Source organism: Hibiscus syriacus, unplaced genomic scaffold (genome assembly GCF_006381635.1).
Source record: "Hibiscus syriacus cultivar Baekdansim isolate YM2019G1 unplaced genomic scaffold, ASM638163v2 tig00109980_pilon, whole genome shotgun sequence".
Taxonomy (NCBI): Eukaryota; Viridiplantae; Streptophyta; class Magnoliopsida; order Malvales; family Malvaceae; genus Hibiscus; species Hibiscus syriacus.
Window position 1 is genome coordinate 1,045,354 of NW_024062547.1, and position 27,164 is coordinate 1,072,517.

The following is a 27,164-nucleotide window of genomic DNA, read 5'->3' on the forward strand; positions in this document are numbered from 1 at the left end:
ACATCTTTGGAATGTGGCAGGTGCATTACAAAGTCCGAAAGGCATGCGTCGGTAAGCGAAGGTGCCAAAAGGACATGTAAACGTCGTCTTTTCTTGATCTTCTGGTGCTACTAGAATCTGGAAGAAACCTGAAAATCCATCAAGACAACAATAGTGAGATTTACCGACTAATCATTCTATCATCTGATCTATGAATGGAAGAGGAAAATGATCTGTTCGAGTTAAAGAATTCAACTTCCTATAATCGATACAGACTCTCCATCCATTCTGAACTCGTGTTGGTACAAGTTCTCCGTCAGAATTTTCGACCATAGTAACTCCTATTTTTTTAGGAACTACGTGTATCGGACTTACCCATTTGCTATATGAAATTAGATAAATAATATCTGCATCTAGGAGTTTTTGTATCTCCTTTTTTACCACTTCCATCATTGGTGGATTTAGCCGGCGTTGACCTTCACGTGTTGGTTTTGTGCCTTCTTCGGTTTTAATTTTATGCATGCAATTGGATAGACTCAACCCTTTTATATCAACGATGGTCCATCCTATGGCCTCCTTGTATTAGCGCAAAACAGTGATTAAGTCATTTTCCTCCACATCGGATAACTTTTTTGATATGATTACTGATAGAGTGTTATTTTCTCTGAGGAATGCGTATTTCAAATGATTAGGCAATGGTTTTAGTTCAACTTTGGGTGCCTGCAAAACAAAAGGCAAGACTTTGGGCTTAGAAGAAATCAAATTCAACTCGGTATGATCGGAACTCGTGTTTTCATCATGATCCTCCAACTCCTTGCATATATCAAAGGAAAAATTAGTCCTTAAAAATTCATCAGCCAAAAGATCAATTAAATCGACAGAATTTAAACTTTCCATTTTATCAGGATATTTTGTTGTCTTATATACGTTAAATTTAACAACCTCACAGTCAAATTCCATAGTTAAAATTCCGCTTCTCACGTCAATTTTTGTATTTGCAGTGCTTAGGAAAGGGCGCCCCAAAAGGATATCGGATGATGTGCTCGTGTGATCATTCTCCATGTCGATTATATAAAAATCGGCGGGAAATATCAAGTCGCTTACCTCCACCAATACATTCTCTAAAAGTCCTTATGGATAGATCACCGACCTGTCGGCAAGTTGTATCGAAATCTTTGTACCCTTCAAAGGATCGTTAGTAACCATTTTATAAACAGATAGAGGCATTACATTAATTGATGCACCAAGATCACACATTACTCGTTTTATCTCAACCTTACCAATTTTACAAGGGATTGCGAATATACTTTGGTCCTTTAATTTAGGTAGTAACTTTCGTTGGAAAACGGCTAAGACGTTCGCTCCTAAGTTCACTTTCTCGACTCCGGTAAGCTTTCTTTTGGTCGTGCAGAGATCCTTTAAAGACCGGGCATACCTTGGAATCTTCCGAATAACCTCAAGGAGAGGTATGTTAACTTTCACCTTCCGAAGTACGTCTAATATTTCCTTTTCCTCAACTTTTTTGTCCTTTTTAACTAACCTTGATGAAAAAGGCGGTGGCACGTCGTAGGGGGATGGCGTCGGGTTATCTATTTATTCTTCGTTATTCTCTTTTTGGGACCCTGAATCATCAATCTTTTTCTCCTTTTGGGTTGCTTCGTTTGATGGAACAGGTGGTGCCACTACTGTACCGCTCCGAATAGTGATGGCGCTGACGTTCCCCCTCTGGTTTACTTCAGTTTGAGATGAAAGTTTACCTCATGATTTCAAGCGACCTACGGTTTGAGCTAGTTGGCTCATCTGCTTGTCTATCTCTTGTAAGTGGGCTTCAGTATGATTCTGGAATTTTTCCTGGGATAGTGCTAACCTCTCGACAATCGACTCTAGTGATTTCTTTTGTAGTTGTTGTTGTGGTGGAGGTGGTCTCGCTTGACAGCCTTGATTTGGTCTTGAGTTCTAAACATAGCTGAAATTCAGATGATCCCTCCACCCTGGGTTGTATGTATTATCGTAGGGATTATAAGCTCTTTGGGGAAGTCCCGAAAAATCCCCGATTGCATTGACTTGAGATGTTGCGTCATCTTGAATCAGTAGACAACCTTCTGTCGAATGATCAGGTAATGTACATATTCCACATAATTGGTTTTTTCCTATCTTTCCTGCAACAAGAGAGTTTACGACTTCAGTTAACTTGTCTATTTTATTTTCTAAGGAAGATGAACTTATCTCATGAACCCTTCAAGAAGGTTCATTATTAGCGCAAAATTGTTGGGAGTTTGCAGCCATCGTCGATATTAAATGCCTTGCCTCGGTGGGAGTCATATTCACTAAGGCTCCGCCGCTGGCAGCGTCGATCATCTTCATTTCCAGGGGAGATAATCCTTCATAAAAGTGTTGAATGAGTGTTTGTTCTGTTAACCCGTGTTGTGTGCAACTAGAACATAACTTCTTAAACCGCTCCAGTAGTCGTAAAGTGACTCTCCATCAAGCTGCTTGATTCCAAGTATTCTTCTTCGTAGTTCACTTACTTTTGTCGCAAGGAAAAACCTGTCAAGAAAAAGATTAGTCATATTAGCCCATTTAGTGATAGAATTAGGAAGAAGATAAAATAACCACTCTTTAGCCGAATCAGCTAAGGAAAAAGGAAAAGCTCTAAGTTTTATTTGGTCCTCAGTTACTCCCTGTCGTCTCATGCTGGTACAGACCATATGAAATTCCATGAGATGTTTGTGTGGATCATCGTTCGGTAATCCGCGGAATGTAGGGAGGAGATGAATAAGGCCAGTTTTCAATTGGTACGGAGTTTCGCCTTGGGGAAAATCAATGCTCAAAGGCACTTGTTCAGTAGGTGCCGCGGCTAACTCTCAGATAGTAAGATCGGTCATCGGATTTAAATTACCTGAATTCGATTCTTCTTCTAGATTTGTTCGTTGTCTTCTTCTTTCTCGAAGCGTCTGTGTGTGGAGTCTCCTAGATTTGGCTTTAATCTCCAGGTTGTACTCCACTAATGTGCCTGGATTAGTCCTGGTCATAAATTAAAAGCAAACAAAAATTAGTAACTTTAGCGAAGTCCCCGGTAACGGCGCCAATTTGACAACTGTCGTTTCGGTGTCAAAATAAATTCCTTATTCTCAATCAATAAATAAAGGAAATACGTAGTAAAGAGAAGTAAGAGTCGATTCTACAGGGACTTAGAAAATTATAAATTTCTGTCTGATTTATTTATGCCAGGCATGAAACAGTAAAAATGGGGGGGTAATTTTGGTAAAAAGATATTAAAATAATAAAAGCGATTAAATAAATAAAAATAATTAAAGTAAAAATAAGAAGATGAAGATTGTGAATAAATTCGGTAAAAGTAGCCTCAAGCTTCGCTTTGATTCAATTTCCTTATGATCATCGAATAATATTTTCTCTTCGGGATTCACGTCGGTTACTTTGTCTACAAGGACTATCCCCGTGACTCTATCTTTTATACCGAACACCCAAGGCAATCTTTGATTTCGGCTTCGATAATTGATTCTAATGACATCAATTGTCGTAGATCAATTACCGTTTAAGTTCGTAGCGTCCGAATCAGATTGTTCCTTCTATAACCGTCAATTCCGATCTCAATTCCCTCTTGGTGAAACTATCTCGCCAAGTGTGTTCCCAAGAAGTCGAATTGCTTTCTATAAGCCGAATCTTCCTCCCATACATTTAATCGCAATAACAGCTTGACCAAAGTCAATCTTTGATTTTGAAAACTATTTTGATTTTGAAAAATAAGCGCAGAGATTAAGAGAGATATTCCGAAGATATTAAGGGAACGTTTCAATTCTCCATTTGGAATTGAATCATCGCGACAACTCTTGGCATTTGAAAAGTTTAGCTAAGCATGACAAAAGTCATATTTAGCATTTTGAAAACGAAGCTTGAAATAAAAGAAAAAAAGGAAAAACTTAAAAAGTAAAAAGAGAAAACTTTAATAAAACTAGAGAGAAAAGAAGAATGTAATTTGAGTGATTAGTTTAGGCTTACTCAAAGTGAGTATTTATAGCATCTCAAAGCCTAAGAGATAAACATAGAAAATAAATAAAATAATACTAAAAGATAATTATTTTAAATTTAAATTCAAACTTAAACTAGTCTCCTAATGCAACTCTGCTCGTCAATCTTTCAGAAGGTGTGCGGAGGAAGTCTTTTAGAAACCGTCGCTGATTGGAACTTCTAGAAACTGCCACGTCAGACCGCGTCATGCGCAGAGTCGTGCCCATATCTCCAGCCGTGACCAAATAACAAAAAAATGCAGAATGCGCCCGTTTTGTCACTAATTCTGGAAAGTAAAGACTTGCACGAAAACAATCATAACACAACCAATTTAGCAATAATAATTCCTCAAAACCGAAGAATTAATGAGCAAAGATTAACGATTATGCACACTCATCAACGATCTTAAATAAAATATTAAATATAATAAGAATCGTAATATTTTAGATTGAACTTAACATTTCATCTGTAATTGTCCAAAAAAATGTGACCTTCCAGCCTATCATCTTTTATCTTTTTATTGGCCATGAACGTTAATGCATTTCAGGGGCGTGAATTTCCATGATATGCCCATGAAACCCTGAATTTTAGTTCCAACTACAGTTAGATGGGGTAATTTTTGTGTGTAAGAGCTTAATTTAAGACTAATTTAAAACGATTTAACTTTAAATACTATTACGTTTAACCTAGAAAATTATACATATTTGTAATATTTTCTATTGCAATTGAAAGTTACATTGTAAGGTTTAGGATTTACGATCGAAAATATTATAAAAATATAACATTTTCGGTTATAACTTGTACAACCTAAAAAATTACGATCTTGACAAAATTTTCTATTGCAACTGATTTTTATTGTTTTAACCTTATATTAGCAAATTGTATTTAGAATTTCTTGGTTAGATGAGCTATGTGTTGGCCTACAATTTATACAAACGACGTCGTACATGCACTGTTAAACCTACAAGTTAGCCATTTGGATAATATTTTTAAAAAAGAATCGGCTTCAAGTAATTTCAGGATGATAATGTTGTTAGTGCATCACTATCTTATTCAGATATGAACAATAAAAGGAATGTCATTGTAGACACTCGTTTTATCCGGGTTATAACCATTTTTATTTTATTATTATTGTTATTATTAATATTGTTATTATTTTTACAAGTTACAAGATCCAACTGACAGGCCAAATCCAAGTGACCCAACAAGCCCAACATTAGGAAACCCTAGTCCAAGTGATTTTGGGGTTTGTTCTGAAACCATAGCGTTTTCATCAGCTCCAACCACCACCGCCGGTCACTCCCGGTGATCACTCCCACTGTCACTATCAGCCGAAACTCCACGCCGAGCTGAGAAGCCACATCGTTGGTCACTTCATGAGTAGAACCCCTGTTCAATATATATATATATATATATATATATATATATATATATATATATATATATATATATATAATCAATCAATCATCCAAAAAAATAAATAAACAAATTCAAAACAAATACAACTAATCTCGAATTTTCCGGGAGCCATCATCTCTTCTAACCCTAGCCTCTACTAAAAATCCAACAACCATTGAAGATTTAAGAGAATCAGACATATCCGAAAAGAGGACAGAGAGAAAAAGAATGAGAGATTTCGTGAGGAGGGAGATCGAAAGAGGGAGAGAAGAGAACGGTTCGAACAAAAAAACAAAAAAAAATATCAAAAAGGGGGAAGATCCGAAATAAAAACATAATTAAAAAACAGAAAATAGTGAAAAAAAATCACCCCTATCGGCAAGAACTCATTCAACCGGCGGTGAAAGGAGGCGTTCGGGGACTCCGTTGATAAATCTGAATAGTGAAAGGACAGAGAGGAAGATGGTGAGCAACATATCTCAAAACCAGGACGATCCAACAACGACAGCGACAAATAAAAACGATGAAAGTCGAACAATTTTTGGCTATTTTGCGACGATCAGAGCATCCCTTGTAACCCTCTCAGAACGATGCAGGTTATTCGATCCGATCTGGGGTGTCACATTAGGGCCACCGGAGCGACCCACAGTAAAAATCTTGAAAAATTTAAAATTTCTTTTAAAACGTGTAAAATCATAAAACAATTTATAATTAACATACAAGTTCGGAAAACCATTCATATATTACATACAGAGTTAAAGTCATTCACATTTCAGACTCAGATATAAAAACATAGTACCACCTACATGCTCCCTAAACACATACACCATACTCCGTAAGTAACGCCGGTGGAACCCCTTTACTGACGTCGATAGTTACACTAATTTAATTCTTTTAACCTAAAAAGATGAGTGAAAGAGTGAGCTTTGGAAAACTCAATAATACAGAACTACCAAGTAATGCTAAAGGACATACAGATAAAAGTAACATCATAAATTAGTATTGCCAATATATTATATTTTTTTATTTCCCTAAATTCAGCCGTATGTTTCCCTTGGGTTTTATACTCTCTCTTTATTTTTGTTTCCTTTTAAGAAATGTTTAATTCAGGTTTTGGTTTTGTTTCTTCCCCGATTTATTTTTTTTAACTTTTATTTGTTCTTATTAATTGGTCTTTACTCCGTACACATCAATTTATTTAGTTTCCAATTTTTATTAATGATTTATCTTAAAAGTTTGTATATATTGTCTGTTAAATTTCTTTTAATCTTAAGTTACAATTTTACTTGTTTGATTTTGCCTTAAATTTGGGTTACTTGATTTAGATTAAATTTGTAGGTTTTAATTTCCTTTTAATTTAGTTATAGAGTATTTTGACTTAGGTGGAACTCTTAGATTTAGATTTCTTTCGATTTAGTCACTTTTTGGTTCATTTGATTTCTTATCCTTTTAATTTTACCTATTTAATCTTATTATTTCCATATCATTTATATTCAAATCCTTTCATATCCTTTTATTAAAAATTAATGTCTAAGTGTATGTGTATATGTGTATGTAGTAAATATATTTTGTATGTCGTGCATATATATTATATTATTAACCTTTGCATGCTAAGTATAATATAATATAATAAATATTATTTCGTTTGTTGACATCAATTGTGTGATTTTTATATGCTTTCAAATAATATGTATGTAAATGTATTTTGTTTGTACATATAGCTTTAGGGTTTATTTTAATATGTATGTTACTCTCACAAGCATTACTTGGATTCGAATCAAATAATGGGATTAAAGGTGATGCCTTTTTATTTTAAGTTCACTGAAAGTGATCGCCTTAATGAATTAGAGGTCATTTCCAACGGCTTAAAATAAAAGGGTATCCTATCAAGCGAAACAAATAAAATTGATTTCATTAAAAATTTAGAATGAGAGAAAAAGAAATGTTTGTCTATCTAAATTTATCAAGAAAAGATCGTTAGAACTTATAAAAGGTCCGATTTCGATGTCTTTAAATAATCGAACATCATTATTCTTTCTAAAAGGATTGGTAATTTATATTTAAATAATTTTTATTTTTATCAACATTTATGCATTCGAATTAATAATGATTTTTATAATGAAATAGTAATATTTCTTTATTTGAGTAAAAAATGATTGCTCTAAGGCATGAGAGGTATTTTCTTCTCGATAAGAAATAATTAAATATTGCTTGTTTTCTGTACTAAAATTCAAGGAATGTGTTTAAAAAGGAGCCTTAAATTTAATTTGTTTTATTTTATTTTTATGAATTTGAATTTGGAATTAATAATGAATTTTAGAATGAAATAATAATATTTCTTTATTTCTATTAGAGTAGGAATTGAATGCTTTAAGGCATGAGAAGTCGTTTCTTCTCGATAAGAAATAATTAAATATTATTATGTTTTGTCCTAAAATTCAAAGAATATCATTTAAAGGGATCTTAATTTAAATTAAATTCAAACTCGTAAATTTCATTGCAAAGACAACTAATTAATTAATTTGGTACCGATTTAGGTCATTGTGGGGGTGCTAATCCTTCCATACGTGTAACCGACTCCTGAACTCAATTTTTTGGTAACACAAACCGTAAAATTGTTGTTTTAATTAAAATTAATATTTTTTAAATGAAAAATATGTTTTTGGATGCCCAATCACACCCTAATCAAACGTTGGTGGCGACTCATCGAACTATTTTTTTTTATTAAAAGGAAACACCAAATCAATCGAGACGAGATTTTTTTTAAATCACTTAAAAATAAAATTTGTTTTTTAAGAAAAATCGTTTCTATAGTCATCTTCAGAGAGGCCATGCAGGGATGGATCCAATGGACTCAAAGAGAGCGGTATGAGACAGTCACCCCTTAAAAGTTTTAAATTCTCATATATTTTAGATAATATTTTTTTATTGATAACATATTTTCACCTCCTAAAATTTTTATAAGTTCGTCTTTTTAAAACTTTTATAAATTCGCTCTCTAACATAAAATTCTGCATTCATCCATCATGACATACATGTTTGGGAATTCGCTAAAAATTTAGGATTCGGTGTTGAAGGAGACGAAGACAAACGAGAAATAATCGATGAAATCATGAGATTAGAGGGCTTTAATTTAGTGTGGGTGGGGAAGCATATGGAAGTGAGCAGCTCAGTGATGTTCATTTGAAGGGTTTAGGAGTTGTCAAGGCCAGTGGCTACTATATATCTTAAACTTAGGTAGGTATTACATAGCGTTATTCAGTTGAGAGTGGGTTGTTACTTGTTGGGTGTATCGATTAAGATTTACTTTTAGATTATTGTATAACGCAAATAATGTTGATTTCTCATGTTATTTTTATTTTAAATAATTTAAAATGATTATAAGAAAATCTTTATTTATACTATTTTTAGCCATTGAAAATGCACACTCTACAAAAACAATTACTCAAATCATAATATTTTATGGAAAACATTACTTCCTTCTACCATAAGTCACTCGATGGGTTCGTTAGGCCATTCTTTGGTTCGCTTGTTTAGGGGAAGGTGGCATCTCTTGAAAACGAAACTAAAACATAACATTATGTATGATTTTGAAAAAGAAAAAATAGTTAGGTGACCAAAACAAAACAACATGAATAGGCGAGTGGTTAAATATATTGGTTACCAACAAATTTTAAACAATATCCATTCAAATATAATTAATATATCGTTATTGTTTAAATTCAATAAAAGTATTTGAATTTATAATTAAATATTAAATATCTAGTTGAAAATTTAATTGATAATAAAATTTATGATTGAAAATTTTATTTTTTATCAAATAGGTTGCATCGTAGATTTTTCAGATCGGATCAATAGGAAAAAGGTTACAAACTCTATACGTCTTATAGGTTGGGTTTATGTTAAATTGTCATCACTGAGTTGGGTTTATGTTAAATTGTCATCACTGAATGATGATTGAATTCGAATGAAATTGAGTCTAAATGATAAGATTGACAAACAAAAAGACAAGTATATACTCGATTGGACTCATACCCAACTTAACCTTAATTAACTTGAACATTCAAGGTTAACTCGCACCGGAAGTAATTGAATTGATATTGATCAGACCCAAAAACCAATAGATCCGATATTGACCCGAATAGAAAATTGATTGATCCGATATTAACCTAAATCGAAAATCGAATGATTCGATATTGACCTGACTCGATACTCGAATCAACCTAAACTAAATCCATATCTAAAATGACTTAACTTGAATTGAACCTAAATCGAATGTAATCCAGACCCAAAATGACCCGACTAAAATTCGATCCGAACAACTTGGTCGCCACCTCTAATCTTAGTACAATAATAAACTTTTTGTACAATGAAATTAAATTTAAAGGTTGATTATCAGATTGATCACTTTCTTTTCCTATTTCACATTTGCTCACCAAATAAAAAAATTATGTTTCAATCACTTACATTATCGATTTATTAAATTTTGGTCACTTAGGTTATTAATTTTTGTATTTTGGTCATTGAACCATTAATTTTTGTTAGTTTGATGATGTGACACATTAATCAAATAGGATTAATTTTAAATTTGACCCTAAACTTTAGGTGAAATATAATTTTGACACATAAAGTTTAGATACAATATCAATTTGACCTCTAAATTCGATCAAAGTCTCTCGTCGTCAGCTGCCACTCACCACCACCACCGTCACTCTCCATTGATCATCGACGCCGATGATCATTGAAGTCTAAAATTTACAGTTCAGTCATTTTTTGCCTACTAATATGAATCTTGTATTTGTTTCACCATAAAATGCCTCAAACTCAATAAATCTGCCTAGAACCCTTAAACTTCCTTTATCATTAACATTCTTTTAAAAATAAGGACAACAAACAAATATATATATATCATAATCAAATTCATAAAAAATTTTATTTATAATATTGTTATGTTATAATTTGTTTGTTACGTTTATAATATTAATTATAAATTTTTAATAATTATAAATGTTAAAGATGTGTCAAATTTTAATATTTTATTTTATATGTGTGAATGCTATATAATTGTTTAATATTTATATGTTAATAGTTATTAATTAAAAACAAAACAAAACAAAACAATTATCATTCTAGAAATTTTATGAAATTAATATTTATATTTGATTTTACTATAATTTTATAATATTATATTAAATTAATACAAAATCAAAGACTGTTTTTGGAAACGACAACAGAACTTAGGGGTGTTTATCGAGCGAGTTGATCGCAAGTTAAACAATGCTCGACTCATGTTCGTTAAGAAATTTTGTTGCTCGACTCGATTCGTTGCTCGTTAAGCTCATTAAAATTTTGTTTGACTCGTGCTCGTTAAAAAACCTTGTTGCTCAACTCGTTGCTCACTTCATTGCTCGTTAAGCTCACTAGAATTTTTATCTTATTTTCTTAATTATAGGTAAAATCTACTAATACTATACATAGTTTAATATAAACATAAACTAATAAATTAACCAAAAAACTATCAAAAGAGTGCATAAAGCAATTTCAAAGTCTAAACTCCAAAGTAACAATCCACAAATACATTAAAATAATAAATATGATTTGATTTTTTAGTGTAGTAAAATATTAATTAATAATTTAATATTTTTACTGTTTATTAATTAATAATTTAGTAATATTTTATTAGTAAATTAATAATTTTTTTGAATGGAATAATTTTTAAGATAACTATTAAAAATTATATAAAAAAATTAACGAGCTGCTCACGAAGTTATTGAGTCAAGTTGGACTTTTCTTGACTCAACTCATTAAGGTCTCGAGTCGAGCTCGAGTTCGAGTCGAGTCAATCTGAGTCAAATTTTTATGGAGCTTTGATTGAGTCCAGTTCGAGCTGCTCAACTCATTAAGTGTTGGAAAATGAGTGAATTTCATTGAAATTTCAAATTAAAAGATATCATTATCTGTTTAAATTTGAATATTGAAAGATATTTAGTTTGAGTAAATCTATCTTGAAAATCCCCTATAAATATCGAGTTAACGTGCTAGGTTAAATATAATTTTATCAAAACAAGTTTTTTATATCTCAGAATTCAAGATTTTTTACTTTCTTGAAAAATATTTTCTCTCATTAGTTTTCCGGTGATAGTCGGAGGCAATGATAGTTCGTGATCTCTACTGTTGTGCTACTGTAGCTGATCATCTAGTTGTTAAATCCTGGAAGACAGACGACTAAAGATAAATTCGTTATAATCTGGTTATTTTTATCTTTCAAGAAAATAGTATTTTTCTTTCAAGTTATTTTTATTTATTTATTTATTAAGAAGTTTAATCTGGTTTGTTTTATCTTTTCAAGTTTGATTATAATCTCGGATTGTTATACTTTTAATAATCATAAGACATGATAAATTTGTTATTTATCATTAATTTTTTATAATGATATTTGATATTATTTATCACTATTTTATTATCTATATTATTATCGGATTTAACAATATTCTCCGACATTAAGCACCCCTGATAGAACTTCAATCCAATTCTAACATGAAGTAAATTAATTTACAATCATAAATTAATGTATTTGATAATTGTAGCAGCGAAGTAGTGAGATTGATTTTTGTGACTACTTGGCTCAAATCATAGGATCTGAATTTTTTAATTTATTTTTCTTTTTACCAAAATATAAAAACTATATTTTTAAAAAATATAAAATAATATATAACTACTAAAAAATATAATTAATATTATAAATATAAAATAATTATAACATAATATTTTATAATTTTTAATATATAAATATTAAGGTAAACTGTCGGATTAATCATTTTCCTTTCATATTTTTACACTTTTTCTTATCAAATTTAAACAAAAGTTATGTTTTGATCACTTATGTTATCGATTTATTGAATTTTGAACACTTATGTTATAGATTATTACATTTTCGGTCTCTCAACCGTTAACTTCTATTGGTTTGACGACGTGACATTTTAGTTAAAGGAGACTCATTATTAATTTAACCCTTAAACTTTAGATAAAATAATTTTTTACCTCCAAAATTTAGATAAAATATCAATCTGACCCTTGAATTCGATCGAAGTCTTCCATTATCTATCAACACTCACCACTATCATTGTTAGTAATTTTTTAGCGGCATCGATCGTCATCGTCGTCGATTGTTAGATCCAAAAAAGTTTAGTTCACTCCTTTTGACCTCTAGAACATTAATTTGAAGTATGTTTCACCAAAAAGTGCTCTGGAATCAACAAATCTAACCTAGAACACTTCGACTCATAACCGACTCATAGGGGGAGCACCCTAAGTGATTGCTCAGGCCCCTTATTTTTTTACCTTTATAATTAGGGTCTCTATTTTTTTAATATCACTTTCTATCTTTATAACTAATGCCCTTAATTTTTTCAATCACACTTTCTACCTTTATAATTGAGATCCCTAATTTTTTCAATCTCTCATTTTACCTTTATAATTGAGGCCTCTAACTTTTTAATATCACTTTTTACCTTTATAATTAAGGCCCCTAATTTTTCAATTCCATAAAATTCTTAATTTCTCATCCCTTCCTATATATCTTTCGTTGATTCATTTAATTTCGAATTAAATCTAATCATATTATTATTATTATTATTATTATTATTATTATTATTTTCGGATCTCATTATTTAATTTATCAAATATTCTTTTAACTCTTAGTCTTCTCCAATCTCAATCTAATGGTAAAATATTACACTATTCTTTATTTTTTTATTTATTGTTCAAAATCATGCTACATATTATACACACATTCATTTTTTTATTTATTCTCTTAGTTATATTTAAGGTATTTTCTTAGCAAAACAACAAAAATAATATTTGACAAAATTTAATCATTTTTCTATGAATTATTTTTTGATATAACCATCAGTTTCTGATTTATTAAACGACTAATCCAGATCGAGAATTGTAGAAGTAAGGACGACCTTCCCAACCTAGTTTGCTCAATTCGCAAACGTTAGGATTCGAACTCCTAAAATTATCCGAGATGACTCTGCTTTGACTTTCTTTAAAATAAAATTATAATAATAAATTTATTATTAATATTTAAAAAAAATAAAGACCGAAATAGATTTTGAAATTTCATAAACAAAAACATATAAATATAAAAATATCAATCTAATAAGTCGCTTCAAATTCAACGTAAAGATATTTATACTGAGGTTGTCTCTGCATATATCATTGTTAAATTTTGAATGAATATATATAACCACCATACGCAAAATCTTATCAATAAAGAAGTTTGCAGCATCATTACTACGTATTCTTCATAGGACGATAATCATAAATATTGCATAGAAAATCACCAACCTCCATTTTGGAAAGCGTGCACCTTTGTTCCACCCAAGGGGGGGCAACAAACGGCGTTATTGATGACGGAACCTAAATAAACGGCACTATCGTCAGAAAAATCATCACACGAGCTATAAAAGCTTGCAACCCACCATTGGAAGCATCGTCACCGATAGCCGCTAGGGCGATAAATTAGTACTGTAGAGCTCGAGAAGATTGAGTCTAACTTGATCCAATAATCTTGACTCAATTAAAATAAAAAATTGAAGCTCAATTTAATGTGAAAGTTCGTGAGTTTAAACGAGTTTAAATTTTTAAATTTTTACTCGAAATTAAAAATTAAAGTTTAATTCAAACTCGAAAAAATTTGAATTCAAAATATACTCAAACTTAGCTCGATTGAAACTTAAACCTAAACCTTAAATATATGAAAACCTTATATTGTAATTTTTTTTTAAAAAAACGTATAAATATTAATATTAATAATAATTTAATATTATTTAAAAATATAAAAATTAATATATTATTTTTTTGAGTTGGATATCAAGCAATTCGTTTCGACTTGTTAAGATTTCGAGTCGAGTTTAAACTTGATTCGAGTCTATTTATTTCAAGAGTTAACCGAATCAATCTCGAATAGTTTATAATTTATCTCGTCTCATTTACATTTTGAGTAACCCCTACCAAAATTATTTGACGGCATCTAAACAATCCCCTGTCTAATATAGTCTTTTGACACGTTCCCACGTGCTAACTATCAAGACCCACTCGCCACGTACGCTTCTTTGATTTTTAGTTCAGTCATGTGTTCGGGTCACGCCTTGATACCTCTCACACCGTGGTCATGGGCCACCCCAATAGGACGATTTTACCCCTTCTATTTTCCTAAAACCGCCAAACTTTAATATTACAAAAGAAAAAACAAGAAAACGAGGTAATTAACAGTTAAATCTAATAATTATATTTTTATGCATGAAATCTAAATTAATTTTTTATTCAAAAAATATATGTATACGTATATATAAATATTCAATTATTTAGAGTAATATTAATATATTTTTTAATTATAAAAAATTAATCTATATGATTTATTTTTAGAATAATTATTTAATATATTATTATTAATTTTCTTATAAAAATAAAAACATAAAATATGCTTATTGTATATTTAAAATTAAATAAAAATTTTTATTTAAAAATAAATTTATAAAATTTTAAAGATCAATAATAAATTATACATAAAAATATAAAAGATATCGAAAATATATAAAAATTTAAAATTTTTAGGGAGAGATCACCCGCCAATTCCTTGCTTCTATCCTGCTAATAATAACAGAACATAAAATATAACGGTAAACAACAAGCAAGAGGAGTTATCAGTTTCAAAGATAACATGTAGAAAAATTATACGAATGAAATGGTCTTTCTGTTTGGTTTATCTTTCCCTATTTTCTCTCACTTCAAGGAACGACTTTATTCTCATTTCCTCAGGCTTCAAAGTGATTGAATCAGATCTCCGGCCGTGACACACTTTTCTGGTAATTATTAGATTTTTCTTAGGATTTTTTGTTCCGATTTTTATCTTATTTATTAAGATTTTATTTTTCTCCTCCGTTGCTGGTATCTTCTATCCAGAAGCCAAATTGATGTTTGTTCTATAAAATTTGTTTGAGATCCGACGGTTTGAGGAGTTTTTTCTTGGAGCATTTTCAGGGGGTTAAGAATTCTGGGTTTTTAGGCACTCTTGTTACTGCCTCTATTAGCATGCTGATTACTTTTTCTTTTTCGATCGGCAGAAATAGGTTTCAATAAAATGAGGTTCACAGTGAAGGAAGATTATCTCGAGCAAATTTCTGGAAAATTTTGACTTCCGCTATGAAGACGGGTAGAGGACATGCAAGCTGTTTTTATCCCGCGAGTGAGAATCTAGCTGAAGAGCAAACAGAATAAGCAAACAAGGCAAGGAACCACCAGTGATTCTTGCTGGGATGAAGGAAGATCAGATGTTTCCGGCAAATTGCATTGAGTCAGAAAGACGCTTTTTGGGGTTTTCTCAAGAACCTCAAACTGATGAAGTAATTGCATGTTCCGATTCCACAAGTTTCATTGAAGTGAATGGAACAGTTAATAACTTGAAGGCAGCTTCAGTTGAGAGTGATTGCATTTCGGGTAATGCCAACAGGCCTCGGCAATGTCGTCTGGACCCGACTTCACTCGGCGATGTTTCTTCAGATCTATCGGCTCTTGCAAATGCAGCCTCGGCTGCATCTACAAGAGCGGCATCAGAGGAAATTATCAGATACCATAATGAATGTAGCTCTGCCAGACTCTTCCCTGTGTATGTACATTCGTCAGCTCAAGACAAAATATTGATTGAAAACTTTTGCGCACCAAGAATACATCAAAGTAAGAATCAAGTTCAAGACTTTTGTTGTTCACTTAACTATGCTATTTAAAATTTTCGATCACGGCATCTAGTTGTCAATGTGTTGTGTGAGAGAGTTAAAATTAGTATTAGACAGAGTACGAAACTGAAATGAAAAATTAACAATGGAAGTCTAGCAATGGCAATCGAAATGTTAGACTAGCAAGCATCCCCCTCCATTTTCCTGCACTGGTTGTTTTATAAAGCATAAAATTTCCTTTTCTTCAGGTTACTTAAAACTAAAAATGGAATGCACGCAATTTCTGCAACCTATTTGACAAACAATTTTCTTGAGAATTTCTACACTAACTGTCTCATTTGTTATTAAATGTTGCAAGTTCAAAATTTTGTAGTTTAATCACATTAATGAGATTAAACTTACATTGTTTACAGATGTCATTCCTCCTAAGAATCCATATGATTACGACTTTAATCTGCCTGCTGGGACAAGGGGAGCATTCTCTCAGACCAGCATCTCGGACTTTGCCCCAATCACACCAGAAAAGGCCCCAAGAGCAGGAATGAAAGAGGTGTCAGAAATAGGAAATTTATACATAAAGATCAGAACCGAGAAGAGAGACGAACAAGCAAATGAACTGGTTGATGTTAGAGATGATGTGGATGGAGTTCAATGCAGTAAAGAGCTCCAAATGCCTGTTTTAGAGTCATCCCTGACAACTACACAAAGCAAGGAAAATCAGAATCCTGAACATGGAGGTAGTCATCTTGCTGAACTAGAAATTACAACACCACAGTCAAAACAAAGGAAGAGAAAGCACAGGCCCAAGGTAATTACTGAGGGCAAACCTAGAAAGCCTAGAACGCCGGCGACTCCAAAGGTTAGTGGTCCTGAAGAAAACCCCACCGGTAAGAGGAAATATGTACCAAATAATACAGTAAAAAAAGACACATCAATCATCCCAGGAGAAGAGAATGCAGAGAAACCAACAGGGAAGAGGAAGTATGTGCGAAGAAAAGGACTCAATAAAGACTCCGCGGTTCCCACACACGAAGAAAGTGTAAAAGAGACTACTCATTTGGAAACACTCGATCATAATAAGAAAACATGCAGAAGGGCCTTAGATTTTGACACAGAATGGCAAGAAAGAGATGAAACCTCTGCATGCAAGCCTGCCTGCGAATTAACTTCTAGTCCAGGGACAGAAAACTTGTGGAAAGAAGGAAGTCAATCGAAGTCGACGATTCAGCTTTGTGGCAGAATTGTAGTGGCAGAAGAAAAGGCACAAACAGGCACTGCCTTTGAAAGAAACCACTCTGTAAATCAAATGCTGAAAGACCACTTATCTTTGCCTGAAGATCAAGCACCAGGCACACCACTTCCAACCAAGAATACTCCATCCCATAGAAGAAGAAACACTCATCCCCAGAAGCTCATTAACGGGAAAGGAAAAGGTAAAGCCACTGCCCATAATGGACTAAAAATCAACAAACAAATTGCGGTGGAATCCAATGCTCAATTGCCAGCAAGAAGCCTGATTGCCACTATGTGCAGTAGCAGCTTGCTATTGGAGGGAGGACAAGCAAACAAGTCAGTGGGTACTCAACAAGCAGACTCCACTGCTATGAATTCATATGGGAGTCAATATAACAGTTTTTCTGCGTACCAGATGAATCTAGGGATGCAATTTCCAGAAGTTCACAGGAGAAAGAGAACAGGGAAAGGACAATATTTGGTCACATCTAGTTTATCATCATTAGTCACTGCTGCAAAAAGTCTTGCAGATAAGGCTGAAGTTAATACGCACAGTGAGGTTTCAACAGAATTTGAAGCAGGAAAAAACTTTTCTCTGAATAAATTGCAAACTTTTAATTGCACCATGGCTCCAAATCAAACAGAGAGTCCAAAGAAAAAGAGAACTAGAGGAACCACAGGGATTCGAGATTTAGCTTCAATAATTGCACAATGTAAAAGGCACCCAGAATGCTACAGCAGCCAGTCACCTGTTGATTATGACATGCAAGAACTTAGAAACACAGGAAGACCTCAAGCAAGCATAGAAGCCCTTGTCACAGAAATGCAGCCAAAACTGGCAAAAACAAAGCAAACAAAGAAGAGAAACTGCCGTGTAAATTCAGCATGCTCTAGTACAAGTGAAGCAAAAATGCACAAGAAACTTGCTTTATTAGGTATTTCAATAAAGTTCTAACTTCATCTCTTCAAGCAACTTTTAAATCTTTGAGTAATTTTCCCTATCCGCCAATCCTTTTAACTCATAATCAACTTGATGCAGGTTGCTCTCCAGAAGATATATGGAAACAATATTTTTCTGTTGATGCAATTCTTGAACAGTTCAACCGGTTGGACATCAATAGGGAAGGTAGTGCAATTGCATATCAAGAGCAGAATGCACTTGTCCCTTATACTATGAGATACCAAGAGCACAATGCACTTGTCATTTATAGAGATGGAACCATTGTACCATTTGGGCCTACTAGAAAAAGACGCCCACGGCCTAAGGTTGACCTAGATGAAGAAACAAATAGAGTTTGGAAGCTTCTCTTAGAAAATATCAATAGTGAAGGTATTGATGGAACTGATGAAGAGAAGGCAGAATGGTGGGAGGAAGAAAGGAGAGTATTCAACGGACGTGCAGACTCATTTATTGCACGCATGCACCTTGTACAAGGTGACATAGTTTTCTAATATTTTCCTTGATAGCACTCTAGAGGAAATGTTTTACAAGCATTTGATAAAATATTTAATAAGATAGATTATTTTATTGAATACTAGTGTTTATCATGCTGTAAAATGAGATTCCAGTAAATATTATTGCTATAAAAGACACTATTTAACCTTTCTATCCAACTTATCAATGCATATATATATGGAAAGAGAAGGATTCTACTCTATTCATAGGGGTGAACAGAAGGGAATTGAGGGGGAAATTTCTCTATAATACATAAATTGCAAAAAAAAAAATTCTATATAAAAGCGAAGAATGGTGAGATCTGCCATAACATGAATCTCAGTTAACTTGTTTCATGTTCATATATTAGAATTTAGAAGGCATTACCTCTCTTTCTTGAATTATTATCTTTGTTCCCTTCATGAGAGTACAATACCATTTCTGCAGGGGATAGACGCTTCTCCCCATGGAAAGGATCAGTCCTGGACTCTGTGGTTGGAGTCTTTCTTACCCAGAATGTCTCTGACCATCTTTCTAGGTAAGCTAAAGGCCCTAAGAACATTTAATGAGCTAAACAGTTAAAGGAAATGTTTTAACTTTTTCTCAACCTTTGCCAGTTCTGCATTTATGTCTCTTGCTGCTCGTTTTCCTCTCAAATCAAAAAGTAGGGACAAGTTCTATCATGAAGAGGGAACAAGCTTAGTAAATGGAGCAGAGTTCTATGTTTTGGAGCCAGAAGACAGTACTCCCATTCAACGAGTTGGTGACCAAAGTTCAATGACTGTTGATGGGTATCAAAACTCTGAAGAAGTTGTCAACAGCGAGGAATTGTCTGGAAGTAGTACTGCTACTGTAAGCTCAATAAATGATCCAAAGTGCAAGCTGTTGAACTATTCTGGAAGTGGTTTGAGTACATATTGCGACTCCGATTTAAACAGAATGAACACGGTAACTATCAGGGGGAAAAGTGAATGTTCTAAAAGAGACGACGAGACAAATGATGTTCTCTCATCTCAAAATTCTGTTATTTCATCTGAAAACTCTGTTGAGTTTTCATTGGTTCAAACTGCTGAAAGAACAGGATCATGCTCAGAGAGCAACTCAGAAGGGGGTGATCATACTAAGCGGCCAATGTTTGACATCTTGCATAGCTCTACTTCTTTTGTACAGCTTTTACAGATGGTTGGATCTGCCAAGTTGCATGAAGTATGCAGTCATCAAAACATGTCTACTAATGAAATCTCAAAGGTCAAAACAAGCCAATTCCAGAATCACCAGAGAGAAAACTGTGACAACTCCGAAGGTCCTAAAAGCTTCAATGGGGAAGACCTTATGCAGTCAGCTAATTATCATCCATATCATATTCTAAATTCAGAAGTAAGAGAAATTGGACACTTTGAGACATTCCAAGAAGAAACAAGATTGTCTGAGGCTTCTAAGTCAAAAGACGAGAACATGATAGAAAGAAAAAGTCCCTTAACAGAAGAATCTGCATGTCAAAGAATGGATCAAAATGACAAAACCATGTGTGTGCAGGTGGTCCTACAATCTTCCTTTGAAAATAATCAATCAAGCAACAATGTTCAAGAAGATGAGATGGCAGTTTTCCATTGCCAAAAGGGGACGCTTCAAGACACTATAAATCTTGTTGAATCACTGCCTGATGCACAAAACAAAGAAAAGTTGAGGCATGTTAATATGTCAAAACATTCAGAAGAAACCTTAGATATTACAGAAAGCACTACTGCATTTGATAATCAAAGAACTCCACAACAGAAAATGCAAGAGTCAAATTTGCGTACACATGACTCTTCATCTAATAAGGAGCTCAATACGAAGATTGGGGGATTAAAATCGAAAGGCAGAAAGGTCAAGAAAGAGAAAAAAGAGGATTTTGACTGGGATAGCTTAAGAAAACAGGCAGAACCAAATGGAAGAAAAAGAGAAAAAACAGAGAAAACAATGGACTCGCTAGACTGGGAAGCAGTGAGATGTGCAGACATTAATGAGATAGCTGAGACAATTAAGGAACGAGGGATGAATAACGTGCTTGCTCAGCGAATAAAGGTAAAACTTAACATTGTAAGGTGAATTACCAATTTGCCAGTTAGTTAAATGCATAAGAGCTGATTGTAAATGAGTTCATACAGGATTTCCTTAACCGGCTGGTTAGAGATCATGGAAGCATTGATCTGGAGTGGTTGAGGGATGTTCCGCCAGACAAAGCAAAGTAAGCCAAAGGAACCAATAGAGTACCTAAATGCATTCACAAGACCATTTTTGACCTGTATCATATTAGTATGCTGCATGCATATCTAAATCAAAGACATTACTTCTCAACCTTTGAAATGCTTTTTTTGTAGAGAATACCTGCTAAGTATTAGAGGACTGGGGCTAAAAAGTGTAGAGTGTGTGCGGCTTCTGACGCTTCACCATCTCGCTTTTCCAGTAAGTTAATCAATTGTGTAAATAACCTTGGGGAGAAAAAACAGAATTCAACTTCCATATGTTCTGAACAGGTTGACACAAATGTTGGACGCATAGCAGTAAGATTGGGATGGGTCCCCCTTCAACCGCTGCCAGAGTCCCTTCAATTGCATCTCCTAGAGCTGTGAGTATTATGAATTATCAGGCAACAAATTCAGACACAAACAATACACTTTACAAGAAAGCTGCTGAATCTATTCTTCCTACTTAGGTACCCCATCCTGGAATCCATCCAAAAATATTTATGGCCTCGACTATGCAAGCTGGATCAAAGAACATTGTAAAGAACCGATTCACTTTATTACTTGACTCAAGCAAATGCATTTTCCCCAAATCAAAACAAACTTCTTAACAGAGCTTCTTGTTTGCTAACTAATATAACTATTTATTGAACAGGTATGAGCTACATTATCAGATGATCACATTTGGAAAGGTGTGCTGTATATGTTCTTAATGTGAAGAAATTTACTTCCTTTTCTGACCAGCAATAATCTAAGTCTGACAACAAAAACATTCTCTGAGATTTATGCAGGTTTTCTGTACAAAAGGCAAACCGAACTGCAATGCATGTCCAATGAGAGGAGAATGCAGACATTTTGCCAGTGCATTTGCAAGGTTTGATTGTAAAAGATTTCAATGTTTAACTTTTTAAATGTACTTCCAGTGATGCAAGGTCCACTTGTGTCAGTATGCTACCATCTAGAACAATTTCTGTACTCATCCTAAAATTCAGATTAAACATCAAGCCCTAAGAAGCCAAATAATAAACTGAAAACAGGAAGAAATCAAGATATGAAGTCATTGTGCAGAGATAAGAATATCACAAGCACAAGTTATGTGGTTTTTCAGATAAGCAGCAGTTCCATGAATAGGGTGATTATCAACCTATTTATTTCCTTTAGCATGCTCTGCTTATAAAATAATGGAGAATATGAATTTACCATAGAGATAAGCAGTATTTTCATCACTAGGGCTATTGCAACGTATTCATTTAATTATTTTCATTAAGCATGCTCTGTTGATAAGATAATAGAGTAGCAGTGACTATTTAGAGAACCCCAAATTCATTCCAGGGGACAAATTGACTTATCCATATAAAATATTAATGCAGTGCAAGGCTTGCTCTGCCAGGGCCCGAGGAGAAAAGCATTGTCAGTGCTACAGAAAACAGAACATCTGATCAAAATCATGCTGTGATCATTGATCAACTGGCTCTTCCCTTACCGCAGCCAAATGATCTATCAGATACGAACTCTCTGCCTGAAGCAAATGAACAATTACAAGCAGTATCCGGGGTTAATAAATGCAACCCTATCATTGAAGAGCCAGCAAGTCCAGAACCCGAGTGCACACAAGTAGCAGAAAATGACATCGAGGACATGTTCTCTGAAGACCCTGATGAAATTCCTACAATCAAGCTTAACATGGAAGAGTTCACCCAGAATTTGCAGAATTATATGCAAAATAACATGGAACTTCAGGAAGGGGATATGTCAAAGGCTTTAGTTGCTTTAACAGCAGAAGCTGCATCTATTCCTACACCCAGACTTAAGAATGTCAACCGGCTAAGAACAGAGCACCAAGTGTAAGTAGGCACTAATTTTAGATAATTTCTCGGAATTGAGCTTAAATTATTGTTGTATGAATTACAAGTCTTATCTCTTAAACAATTTTTTAAAAATTCAAAATGTTTTAAGCTATAATATGGCCACCATACCATAGTACTTATAGGAACCAGTCTATGGATATAGTTAAATATGATAAAGAAAGATATGAAACCTTCAACAATCGATGCGTTTACCAGAAATTTTGTCATTTCATGCTAATAGTCTTTTTTTCTTTCTTCCCCACTCCTTGAACCCATCCTATCCTACAGCTATGAACTTCCAGATTCACACCCTCTTGTAAAAGAGGTTAGTTGTTTCTGACTACATGACTTAGAATGTTTTCCATATTTCTATAACTGAGTTTTTCTTATATGAGTTGCTTATGGTGAACTTACAGTTGGATAAACGAGAACCTGATGACCCATGCAAGTACCTTCTTGCCATCTGGACTCCAGGTATGGACATCATTTAATAACAAGGTATAATAAACTCTTTTAGACCTCTTGAGCTGACATGATATTTTGTTTACACCAGGTGAAACGGCAAACACCATTCAAATCCCCGAAAGAAGGTGCAATTCCCAAGAGGATGGCAAATTGTGTGATGAGGAGACATGTTTCTCTTGCAACAGTATTCGGGAAGCACAATCTCAGATTGTCCGGGGAACACTTTTGGTAAGAAAATATATTTGATAAATAGTACAGGATCTTAATTCAGAATATCATAGGCTAACCTATATGATAAAACATTTACAGATACCATGTCGAACAGCGATGAGAGGGAGCTTTCCCCTAAATGGCACATATTTCCAAGTAAATGAGGTAAGTTGAACATGCTGGTTGAACCAGTGTTGAATTCCCTCTGTTGTCAAGCTTTGTAGTTGTTTTCTTATTAATTAAGGAAATAATGAAGATGAAAAATAATATTCCTATGAAGGTGTTTGCCGACCATGATTCTAGTCTGAACCCGATTGCCGTTCCAAGGGAATGGCTATGGAACCTGCCGAGGAGAATGGTCTACTTTGGGACCTCCATACCTTCAATATTTAAAGGTTAGAAGATTTCAATAGAAGATTGTGATGTTAAATGTAGCAAGATAAAAAACTGACAGGTATATTTTCTGATAACCAGGCTTAACAACAGAGGGAATTCAACACTGCTTCTGGAAAGGTGAGGATTATCAACCATTGTAACTTTATGTCGAGCTGTTTGCATTGATTTGAATGGCTACCCATAAGTAACTTTGATTCAACTTTAAGTGTACATAAAACCTCCAAACTTCAAAACTTTTAGAACCATACAACAGTACATCAACCCCTTAAAATCTTTTGAATCCCCAATTCCTGAGGCATCATGGACACAGGAAAAGCCTTGAGATTTGGATCAAAAGCATGGCCTTCTTTTCATCTAACCAACAGAAAAGAAAAGATAAAACCACAGCCTCGAACTTTTTATTGCATCACGAAGAGATCATTATGTTTACTCCCTGTGACCACTTATTGAAATGTAGATATAGAAACTGTCACACAAATAGTACCTAATTTCTAGACAACACAATATATTGTAATATTTGAATTTATAGCATCTTCAAACTCATCAAAGTTCATTGCCTGTTATCCATATAAAGATCTCATATGAACACTGGGACTATATGGATCATGCAATTCTAGCCCTCTTCCAATTTCTGGACCAAATTGGATACTAAACTGCCTCAAACAACCCTATTCGAATATTTTGTCCAAAGTAGAGATTAAAGTGGCTCAGAATTCTAACAATAGATGGGAGATAGGAATTCACACAAAGCAATCAACCTTGTTTACACTAACAACGAGCTAGCACCTTCAGGAACACAACCTTGTTTAAACAGTATTACAAAATTCAAAGGACATCCTTGAATTACCAACTCTCCAGTTAGCTTAGCAATTACCAAAGACAAAATAGTTATCAAATATTAACACACTGGCTCACCCACTTTTTTAATACTGTTTAATGATAAATTGCAGGGTATGTCTGTGTACGGGGATTTGACCAGAAATCACGAGCACCCCGTCCTCTAATGGCGAGATTACATTTCCCAGCCAGCAGAATGACCAAAGGAAAAGGTAAGGGTGCTGGATAAGATGAGTAAAATGATAGCACAGTCATAAGATCCAAACAAGTCAACATTGGCCGAATAAACCATGTATGAAGAAATGGAATTAAATTTTACAACACTGACTTTGGCTTGTAGGGAAATGTGAAATTCCTTGTGTAACCTATAATGAAAAGGCATGTAGGATGTATACTGTTTTAAAAGGTTGTAATTATTTGGTTTCATGCTCAAATTTTGAGATTTTCCCCCAGAAATCAGCTTCAGCAAACTGTCACATGCTAATTGATAAAACATTTCTACAGTGAACAAGAATTAAAGCATATGTAGTGGACCACCTTCAAGCAACTATGTGCGCAGGGAAACACATTTATTCTATACCTTAGCAAATAACAAGTGATAAACGTTTAAAAGAAAAATGACTGGCTTTTTAATGGACGGTTCACAAAGCCTAAGGTGATTGCAATGTGGTAAGGCACAGGGATGAAGTATAAACTTAGCCAACATCAGGATAGACACAATATTTTACTAAGGATGGTGAACTTATAAAATTTTAAGGGGAGATAAACTTATAAAATTTTAAGGGGCAAAAACAATTTTTAATAGAAAATACAAAGAAAATATCTAAAATATATAGAAATTTCACCCTAAAATGACACGAGTATAGAAGGTTATGCAAACAATAAAGTTAGGTGAATATCAACGAACTGAAAAAAAACCTTCTTTTCCTTGAAGAAAAGGAGTAATATCCAACCGGATAGTGGTGTAACGACTGTTATATTGCAAAGCAGCACAATCTAAAATTATTATTGTCAAAAATAACAATTTTCAATAGAAAATACAAAGAAAATATCTAAAATATATAGAAATTTCACCCTAAAATGACACGAGTATAGAAGGTTATACAAACAATAAAGTTTGGCGAATATCAACGAATTGAAAAAAAAAACCTTCTTTTCCTTGAAGAAAAGGAGTAATATCCAACCGGATAGTGGTGTAACGACTGTTATATAGCAGAGCGGCACAATCTAAAATTATTATTGTCAAAAATAACAATTTTCAATAGAAAATACAAAGAAAATATCTAAAATATATAGAAATTTCACCCTAAAATGACACGAGTATAGAAGGTTATGCAAATAATAAAGTTAGGTGAATATCAACGAACTGAAAAAAAAAAACCTTCTTTTCCTTGAAGAAAAGGAGTAATATCCAACCGGATAGTGGTGTAACGACTGTTATATAGCAGAGCGGCACAATCTAAAATTATTATTGTCAAAAATAACAATTTTCAATAGAAAATACAAAGAAAATATCTAAAATATATAGAAATTTCACCCCTAAACTGACACGAGTATAGAAGGTTATGCAAACAATAAAGTTAGGTGAATATCAACGAACTGAAAAAAAAAACCTTCTTTTCCTTGAAGAAAAGGAGTAATATCCAACCGGATAGTGGTGTAACGACTGTTATATAGCAGAGCGGCACAATCTAAAATTATTATTGTCAAAAATAACAATTTTCAATAGAAAATACAAAGAAAATATCTAAAATATATAGAAATTTCACCCTAAAATGACATGAGTATAGAAGGTTATGCAAACAATAAAGTTAGGTGAATATCAACGAACTGGGAAAAAAAACCTTCTTTTCCTTGAAGAAAAGGAGTAATATCCAACCGGATAGTGGTGTAACGACTGTTATATAGTAGAGCGGCACAATCTAAAATTATTATTGTCAAAAATAACAATTTTCAATAGAAAATACAAAGAAAATACAAAGAAAATATCTAAAATATATAGAAATTTCACCCTAAACTGACACGAGTATAGAAGGTTATGCAAACAATAAAGTTAGGTGAATATCAACGAACTGAAAAAAAAACCTTCTTTTCCTTGAAGAAAAGGAGTAATATCCAACCGGATAGTGGTGTAACGACTGTTATATAGCAGAGTGGCACAATCTAAAATTACTATTGTCAAAAATAACAGTGGATAATAATTAATTGCGGCAATAGAAGGTCGTTATTCTAGTTATTGTTTCGTTACGGTAAAATTAAAAAAAAAATCAACAAAAATATAACAAGTGTTAGAACACATTCTAAAATTCATTAAATTTGATTTCTTTATAATTATAGTTATAACTATAATGTTTTACTGTAAGTTGTG

General features: G+C 33.3%; 1 protein-coding gene across 1 annotated transcript; it reads left to right on the plus strand.

Annotated features, from left to right (window-relative positions):
• Window positions 1–15,656: 15,656 nt before the first annotated feature.
• LOC120211718 (DNA glycosylase/AP lyase ROS1-like) lies at window positions 15,657–25,034 on the plus strand. Its single transcript, XM_039210207.1, is given in 19 exon segments — window positions 15,657–16,146; window positions 16,559–18,302; window positions 18,386–18,813; window positions 19,261–19,351; window positions 19,431–20,880; window positions 20,964–21,043; window positions 21,177–21,261; window positions 21,333–21,424; window positions 21,512–21,580; window positions 21,697–21,733; window positions 21,833–21,915; window positions 22,412–22,885; window positions 23,177–23,213; window positions 23,305–23,362; window positions 23,442–23,581; window positions 23,663–23,728; window positions 23,844–23,958; window positions 24,038–24,076; window positions 24,910–25,034. Coding segments are annotated over 19 exon segments (5,631 nt in total). The 5' UTR covers window positions 15,657–15,728.
• Window positions 25,035–27,164: the final 2,130 nt, after the last annotated feature.